Raw genomic sequence first — 9,320 nt, 5'->3', positions numbered from 1 at the left:
TTTTTGATAAAATACACATTAGGTCCAGGTTTTCACTCATTCCTGTTATCCTAACACATTCCTCCTCTGATAAACATGGAAAATTGCCCATTTTTTTTTTCACAGGAAGTTGCATTATCCAGATCTTCTGGAACTTACTGGAAAATATTAGTCTTATTTTCTTTTCAATATGTTTGTTGATATTTCAATCATGTCTGAGAGGGCTAATCTCAACATACTGCCCTGTTACTTAAATAATAATTTTTTGATATCACTAAAACTTGCTCATTAGCACGTGTGCTATGTGGCTATTTAGTATGTATTTAGCTAATTTTGTCCGATCAACGTAGCATCTTAGTGCTCAGACGGGACAGAGAAAAGCCAGGGGGCCTTCTCCGGGGGCAGCGCTTGCAGACTCACCACCTGATCTCTGAATGGAGTAGTGGGAACCTTGGGCACGTAGCCGGCCTGGGGTCTCTGAGTTTCCTGGGAATCCACCCGCCTAAACTCTAGGCATGATTAGCTTGTTGAATAGTGCATTGCAACTAAGAGGCCAAAGCTGTTTCTCATGCATTTATTTGTGGCGATGTGTTTCCAGTGTACTTTATGAAAATGTTTTTCATACGGGATAAAAAGAATATCCAGCTCAGTAATGCACATTTTTTAATGCTCGTTTTCAGAATGTAAAGTCATCCAGAAGTTGTAAAAAGTTTCATCCAGAGTTTTTGTGCGATAACCCAAAATGTTCATAAAAAAGGTGGATGGAAACATGGCCAATGACTGGGACAAAACAAGCTATGATATACTAGTAGAGCACGCAGTAAAACCAATCAGTGTTCCTCCAATACCATAGTGCTACATAAAACAACACAGAACTACAACTGTTCTCCTGCTTTTCATTGTTTTCTGGGTTGGGTATGTTTATGCGTACACTTCTCATCTTTGGACTTTGGACTTTTAGGAATCAAATAAATGACGTTGTGGTCTGACCGGCCAAGCGGGGGTCTACATACAGATCTATAAGCCCCTGGCACATTCCCATAGCAGTGATCCAGCGTGATACCGTATCTAGTTGGGCATGTGACATATTGCTCCAGGTCCAAGAGATGAGTGATATCACAACGGTTGAAGTCACCCAACAAGAAAACAGGACCACCGTACTGCTCCAGAGCATCATAGTAAGCTCCAGCAATGCCGGTAGCCGCCTGATTAGCATTAGTTCCAGGAGGGATATACACATGGATAAAGGTAAGGGGTGGCGCATCCTTAGGGTGTTCATTTGGTATAATGGACACAACCATTAACTCATAATTTGGAGTATTCTGGATGTTTTCCACCTCCACATTTCTCGCCCAGGCCTCATTCACAAGCAGCATCAGTCCACCTCCTCTACCTTTTCCAGTACGCTGTGCATCACGATCAACACGGTAAGTCTGATATCCATCAAAGCTAATGCTGGGTGAGTTGCTGTTCAACCATGTCTCTGTGAAACACATCATATCGGAATCAACGGTTTCCACATTTTCCATCATTTCTTTAAGCTCTTTGGTTTTGTTTGGAAGAGAGCGCACATTAGACATCATTATTTTAGGAAAGCGGAATTGAAATTCCTTTACTTGTGTTTTAGACTTGTATGGTGGTTTCCTCTGAAAAGCAGGTTCCTTCTGCTGATTGAGGCATCTGAGTTCGGTTGAAGTACACTTCTTCTGTCTTTTGTTCTTGTTGTCAGCTGATTTGGCTTTACCTGTGGAACCACACCTAGCTAATCCTAGGTTTTTTGTGCATAGGAGAATGAAGTTCTGTGTATTTGTGTCTTGCTTTTGGTTCTGTGTATACTCCAGACAAATGGTGCCCTGTGTGTATATTTGAGATCCAAACATCTCCTGAGCCAAATCAATGTGACACACCATTTCAGGGATTTGATTGAGCATCTCTCTGAAAGATAAATTTAGAGATGATGAAACCAGTGAGACATAAATACAAGATCTATTGTATTATTACTGTATTATAGTTAGTCTCACTCATGTTGCTCACTCAATATATCATTTATATAAAATGTTCAGAGAAGCACTTACTGCAATTCATTCAGTGGCTCTGTTAATTTCTTCACAGTCTCACAGATTTCATTAGCTTTTGTCTTCAGAAATGAGCTAGCTTCAGTCTGATGTTTGTTTTTAATCAGTTCTTCACAGTTATCAATCAGATCAGGAACCGTCAATATCAGCCCAAAGATTCCTCCTGCGGCCTGAAAAATGATGTGTGTCGGGTATCGTCAAACTTTGTGATTTTTTCACTATGTTGCATTTTCCCCAAAAAGTAAACCAACATTAAGAAACCATGTGTGGGAAGAAATAGTACACTCTATTGGAAGCACATGTTTTCAGTCTCGCACATCATTGTGCAGAAATTCTAACCCTCTCTTCTTAATGTCGTTGCTTCAATACATTGATGTTTTAGACCATTAATCTGTGCACCAAAAAAACATCACAGCATCTCAATGGGATTGAGGCCTGGACTTTTTTTTGTTTCTTCAGTCATTCAGATGTTGATTTGCTGCTCTGCTTGGGATCGGACAGAAGGCCTCACATTTCTCTTTAGAATATTCCTACATAAAGTTTATCTTAGTTCCGATGACTGCAAGTTTCCCAGATCACACTTTTAATGAAAGTGACTTATTTCTTCCCCACCTCATTTCTGAATGTTGGTTTATTTTTGGTAAAAAAAACCGTATTGAACTGTTTTAATTTGTAAAAGTTGGTTATGACCAAACAACAGTTGTTTAGACCTTAATGATGAAAAACACTGTACTGTACATGCACTGTAACATACCTGGCATGTTCCCTTTAACGTAGATTTAACTGAAAGATCAATCATTCCTTTCACAACAAGTGGAGTATAATATTTTTGTCCTTTTATTGCTGCCGTTTTCAGAAGAACGGCAGAATATCCAAGGAATACTAGGACAGAAGTCAATGTGTAGAAGAATGCAGGTTTTAGACGAAACGGTGAATATCTGTGAAGCATATAGATGCCATCGCTTCTTAAGAGGACCCTTATGCGACTGAGGGGCAGATCTCTACCGCTCCGTTTGGCCATTGCTCTCAGGATTCTCGCTGTGATTTCACACTGCACGTCATTGGAGGATGAAGTTTGAAAGCCCTCACTCTCACACTCCTTTTGAAGTTTCTCCTGGAGCCTTTCAATATTCCTCTGAATCTGTTTGATTTTATCAACGGTCTTCTCTGCCTTTTTCATTGTTTGACTGGATTTCCATTTTTCCACAAGCGAAAGCGCAAGACTAGTCGCAGTACCCACTCCGACCGTGATACCAGCCGCCGTTGCCAGCAAGGGTGCAGCCAGGCCTCCAGTCAGAAATGTCACAATGCCTGTTCCAACCAGAGCGGCCGACCCAAGCACAGTAGCTGTGTTTCCCACCAACTGGCCTGCAGTCATCACCTCCCTTATCGACTCCAGCTCGGAGGCCAAAGCCCTGAGATGACCTGCACATTTCTCCTGCTGATGAATCCAACGGAACAGCTCATCGCACAGTTCATCTGCCACGCCCATAGCGGAAGAGGAAAATGGAGGAACTGGAATTGTGGGGAAAAAAAAAACAGATTCTGAAAATCTGGAAAAGAAGGAAAAAGTAAGCTATAGAGAGAAAAAGAAGCTATAGAGAGAAAAGTGTAACTATGTTTGAAGTTTGAAGTAGCCCGAGTCTGTAAACTGCCGCTGATGCTGTGTTTCGTTGTGAAAGCGAAACCTCTTTTTGTTGTGCTTAGGACACAACAAGAATAAATGACAAATTGGAAGACTATATATATATATATATATATATATATATATATATATATATATATATATATATATATATATATATATATATATATATATATATATATGTAAGTCATAAATATATATATATATATATATTAATTTTAAGTAAATATTAATTAATTGTAATTTTAAAACGTTGTACTTTGCCTCTGTCCTTCACACAACTAGGTTTTACCCAATGCTTAGCAAGAAGTTTTTAATCATTTAATAAATTATAATTATATTGTCACTGTTCTTTTTCACGTTTTAATAAGTAAAGGTCAGGATAACCATGTTGCTTAATTTTTTGATGAATGGAACATTATTTGACCTACATTTTGACACATTTTGTTTTCACAAAAGTTATTTAAAACATATTACAGAAGAGGCTCTGCATACCACCAGAGAATCCATCTCCTAAAAATTAACCTTATCCTTTACGAACCTTTTCCATCATGCGTCTCACACAACATGTAATTGAGATCTGGACTTTGACCCAGTTACCAATATAATAAAAACTAAATTAGATTTAGATAATCTTAAGAGCTGTGAGTAAATAATTAAGCTATATTTGTACATACAGCTGTGAGGCTTAAAACAAATGATAAGTAAAGGGAGGTTGAAAAAACGTTCATATTATCAACGTCAGGACAAAAAAAAGCATGTATATTACTTATGCAACCCTGTGCGCATCTTAGTTTCAGTTTCAGTTTCAGTCTTACTCGCTCTGTGTCTAATAAAGAAATAAACGTACTCTGTTTTCTTTTCAGATGTCTTCCTTTAATCTTGACATGGAGATAAACAAGACAAAAAATTATAATCCTACTACATATCACGGATGCGGTAGAGAATTCCAATGAATGTATTCCGATGAACGCACTGACTGAACAGACGCGATTCTTAAAGAGCCAGTACACAATTTTAACACACTACATAACATGTAACATTTGCAGAATGTTTTATCCAAATGGCATATGTAAGTTCATAAATTAATAATGCAAGTTGCAACCAATATAACAAAGGCAACAAAATATGCTCCTACATTACCACCCCCTAATGGTTCTCAAACTCTTTGAAACTATTAAATTTAAAAATGAGACTTATTATTTTAATTGTTGGTCCAAAGCAACACCAATTCAGCTTCCTAAATATGTATTGCCTTCACTATAATTATTCTGCCTCCTGCAACAGTCAAGTTTTGTTATAGGTCTTTCCAAAATGTTAGTTTTTGACTTAATACGGGCTTGTTTCAATGACTCTTGCTAACATCCATTAATTCCTAGGGTCACTAGGGTACTAGAACAATGTCACCAAAAGGAAAAGTTATTTCACCTTTGTTTCTTTGGCAACTATTTCCAGAAGAAATCAGAAACTCTAGAATATAAGTTGTTTGTCAAACAGTCCTGGAGGCAATGAAGGTTTTTTCTTCCAGATGCTGCTGCTGACTGAGGTGGTCCAGAATCTTCTGGTTGTTTCATTGTTCAATTAATTGTCTTAACTCATGCTCAGCAGCTATAAAATCGGTCCCACTGCCTGAGAACTTTCACTTGTCCTCTTCTTGCTACAAACCAGCATATAGCATTTATTATAGACAGGAATCAGTGTCCACCTGTAACGTCCAACCAGCAGAGGGAATACTAGCGCTGCTCAACCCCTCTGCTTCTTCTACACCCATTTCCTGTGGGCTTCATAACCAAGGGCCCTTCATGCTCTCAGTGTTTTCTCTTGTTGTCACTGCTTGTTTCTCTGTTTATTGATTTCTTGGATTACTCCGATTGCTCTGTTCGCCTGTTTGGATTAAGATTCTGGTTTGGACCCTTTGCCTGTTTACTTACTTTGCCTTTTTGGATATGCCCTTTGTACGTTGACGGATCGGACTGCTACTTTGGTTTCTGACCCGCTGCCTGTTGACTATCTGTCTGTTGCATCAGTACTTTATAAACTACCGCACATGGATTCCAACTCTGCCTCTCCATGTTACACCAACGAACAAGCAACCTCAACGTGCACTGCATAATTCACATTTCTTGACAAGGCTTCTTCCACGTTACCATAAATGGTCCAAAAGAATCTACACCTACTCTTCTGGATCATCTGGTGTCACCCTGTCTGATGGTAAATCTGTTTCATTCGTTTTCCTTTGGAGTTGTGAATAACAACAAGTAACACATCGTGCAAGCCTTTGTCCGATTGCAGATTTGGCATCTGGTATGCAGTATTTCTGTTGCCTTTGTTCGGACTACTCCATCTGCTATTTGCTAAATATTCCAAATTCTGCGATAATGCTCATATCACCCATATTCTGGTTTAATTTGATCAGATTTAGTTTGTTTCATTGTTTATGTCTTGATACTGCAGGGCTTTGATAATAACACTAATAATACTAATAATAATCTTCTTCCTATCACTGTCCACCCTCTCAAACGTTCCAGTCATGGTTTCTCCTCTCTGTATTTCCTGGAAAAGAGCAAGCAAACATTTCCTGAGTTTCTTTGGGGTGGGACGATGTTTGGAGGAAGGCCAGCAGTTTCAGTTTTACCAAAATGCATTTAGAATGAACTTAAAAATGAAAAACTTTTGCAAATGAACAAAAGAACAGCAAAAGAACAAAAAACAATATTGCACTGTTTGCATTAAATAAAGTGGTATAGAAAAAATGGTGCTAACAAATCACAAACCTGACTGTATCCTACAACATAACAGTCTAATGTGTTAAAATGTGTTAAGTGCTTTAGCATCGATCGCTAATTTACCTAAATACATACACAACATCATAGGCTACATTCTGAATAACCAACTGAGAAACAAACAATTAAAATATTTAATTAAATTAAATCCATTTACAGATTGATTTCATGAATCAAATATTAAGTATTAAATAAATGTAAATGAGTCAAACCTAAGGAAATCCGTACAGCAACCTGAGTCCCTGTTTTCGAGAGATCTTTAGCTGTTTTCTCTTGCCACTGTACTGTGGGCTTCAATAAATATATGACGTTACGTAATATGTGCGTCGGCCAATCAGAAAGGACCTGTGTTCACTGGGCATGTCCTCTCCCTTGTCAGTAAATCACATGACTTTCAGGAGAAATAAAAGAGTGGGGGGTGTGTTTGAAAAAGTGTGAGCAAGCTTTTCTTATTTGGTCTTGTGATGTCTCAAGATAAAGCAGATGGCTGCTGAATGTCCGCTGGATGCATGTTTGGTCATTCTTAGCGTTGAGCTCTAATTAATCTACTGCAGAGTTGTCCACTTCTGAAATGATTGAAATTAAAGTATAGCTTTTGGGGTACTGTCATCCAACTTGTACTTGTACTTATTTTATTCTTTCTTTTTTTTTCTTTACGCACATCCTAGGTGTATATGACTTTCTTCCTTCAGACGAACACAGTCTTTTTTTTTAATATCTCTGTAATGCTAGTCTCAGGCTGAATCTGAAACTTAATTTCCGAGCGGTGAAAGAGTGAGACTGAGGTCTTTGCGGACCGAAAGCTTGGTGTTTCTCAATCAAGCAATCATAACGATCGCCCTGACCTAACCCCGCCCCTAAACCTACCATTACTATGACGTCAGCCAATCAGATGACATGGTGTAAATACAGAGGCCTAGTACTGAAAAGAGTAGGTACTAATAAAGCCCAATCTCTGAGTATGAATGCTAATATGCTATCCGCCACGTTTAAGCTATCGTGGGATCAGTAACGTTATAACAAGTGCAAAAACTAACTATTAGTGACAGGCTTAATGTATCTATCTATAATTATTATATTGTTGCTAATCACATTTGCTAATTTTGTCTTGTTAAAGAGACAGCTGCCCTTTTGATTTTGACATTTTGGGTTTATTTATGTTTTTATATTTTTAACTGTACTAATAACCACCCATAAAGTTAGTATTTATTACATATCGTATGTCAATAATTTCTTAATTGTATGTGCAAAGTTGTTCATCCACACACAAAACTGGCTTAAATCTTATTTGTTTTCCTCCTTTTTTTGTTAAAGGACTCTTTTGTTTCATCCCTCGAGCTAATTACAAATAACAATAACGAATGCTATTTTAATGCATTAAGATTACATGAGTTTTATGGTTATTCAAAGATATGTAATCTTTTTTATGATGTATGATGTAAGCAAACACATTATTTTTTGTTATTATGACTGTTCATTGTTATAGACACTACCATCTTTTCACGAGTATGTTCTGCAGTAAGAAGAAGAAGAAGAAGAAGAAGAAGAAGAAGAAGAAGGAGGAAAAGAGTGAGAGGTGCACAAACACCTTTAATTGCTCAAACACTGTATTTTTGTTTACCAAGAAAGTATTGATAGCCCAACAATTATGAACGATAACGATAAATGCTGAACAATAATGAATTATATTTTGCAGTAAAACAAGCTGTCTTATATGTCAAAGCCACACATGACCAGACACTACTAGACAAATGCAGCCAAAGAAACAGATCTCAATTTTCAGTCAAGTAATGAATGAATGAATGCATATGTTAATGCATCTGTTACAGGGATGTCCTGTTTAATGTTTTACTCTCTTTCTCATTGCCCTTATTTGGTTTTTCCTGTTCCTGTCCTCGTTGCTGTGATAATTAGTTAATTAGTCTCCTCCCCTGTTGGTGCACCTGTTTCTGTTCTCCAAATTATGTCTTTGTGCTTAAATACCAGTCAGTCCTTACTGTTGATGGTATATTATGTGTGTTGACGCTAAGTTCTTACATTTAAAAGAATAATTTAGTGAAATCCTTCATTTAGCCGATTCGCTACAACCACAACATGTGACAGAATAACAACAGGGAATATGAAAAAATGAGTGAACTGTAAATAAAAGTAACCATGACAATCAATAGAGCCCTTACTTTCAGATTCTTTGTGAAATGGTTTAAAAATGCTTTCGAAGCTTCTGACACTCGATTCATTGACTGATGCTGTATGAACAGACACCAGCAGGACTTTATTAACCATGCTGGACCATTTCCAGGAGGATGCTGTGAACTTCTCCATCCTCACAGCTCTATTAGGAACAAAATAATCGTACTTTATATTTTTGTTCCTACTTTTCCACAAATGCAGCCATTGTCACCTGCTCCACAACATCAATCAAGAATCTGAAGAGTAATAACAACAGTTGAAATGAACTACGATGTTTTAATCATCTCTGTAGTATACTCACTGAGTGTCTTTGATGGCAGCATTCCTTCATCAGTGACTCTTCACCGGATAAACACTCAGTATTTCATCTGTCCTGAAACATCCAGACAAGAGTCACCTTATCTGATCAATACCGCAAGCATTTGATGTATTAACTCACCTTTTATCCTTAATTTTTGACAATGCTTCAGGACAAAACTTTTTTTTATGCACATTATTTTCAATCAACTACATAATATCACACAACCGTCACTCTCTGTCGTGATGTGCTCACTGCAATACTTTTAGAACATTTTAAATAGACATTTAGTAATCACCTTTTAAGACGTGTATGGTTAATGTCTTTACAGCTCAAGCAAATCAACAGTT

At 37.5% G+C, this 9,320-nt stretch overlaps 1 protein-coding gene across 5 annotated transcripts; it reads right to left on the bottom strand.

The window, feature by feature from the left end:
• Positions 1-694: 694 nt before the first annotated feature.
• LOC122333138 lies at positions 695-7,101 on the bottom strand. Of its 5 annotated transcripts, XM_043230643.1 has the most exons (6): positions 6,695-7,088; positions 5,128-6,252; positions 4,550-4,580; positions 2,809-3,569; positions 2,055-2,224; positions 695-1,914 (listed from the first exon to the last, which is right to left on the bottom strand). In XM_043230643.1, the coding sequence occupies exons 4-6, from the start codon at positions 3,544-3,546 to the stop codon at positions 876-878; spliced, it is 1,947 nt and encodes a 648-aa protein (XP_043086578.1). In that variant the 5' UTR covers positions 3,547-3,569; positions 4,550-4,580; positions 5,128-6,252; positions 6,695-7,088; the 3' UTR covers positions 695-875. The 5 variants fall into 5 exon arrangements, with proteins under 5 accessions (XP_043086578.1, XP_043086577.1, XP_043086576.1 ...); XM_043230642.1 differs by lacking the exon at positions 4,550-4,580 and having other exon boundaries at positions 2,809-3,607; XM_043230641.1 differs by lacking the exon at positions 4,550-4,580.
• Between the last annotated feature and the right edge of the window lie 2,219 nt (positions 7,102-9,320).

This window comes from Puntigrus tetrazona, unplaced genomic scaffold (genome assembly GCF_018831695.1).
Source record: "Puntigrus tetrazona isolate hp1 unplaced genomic scaffold, ASM1883169v1 S000000181, whole genome shotgun sequence".
NCBI lineage: Eukaryota > Metazoa > Chordata > Actinopteri > Cypriniformes > Cyprinidae > Puntigrus > Puntigrus tetrazona.
Note: the sequence above shows the minus strand (reverse complement) of the source record. Positions and strands in the feature narration are given on the sequence as shown.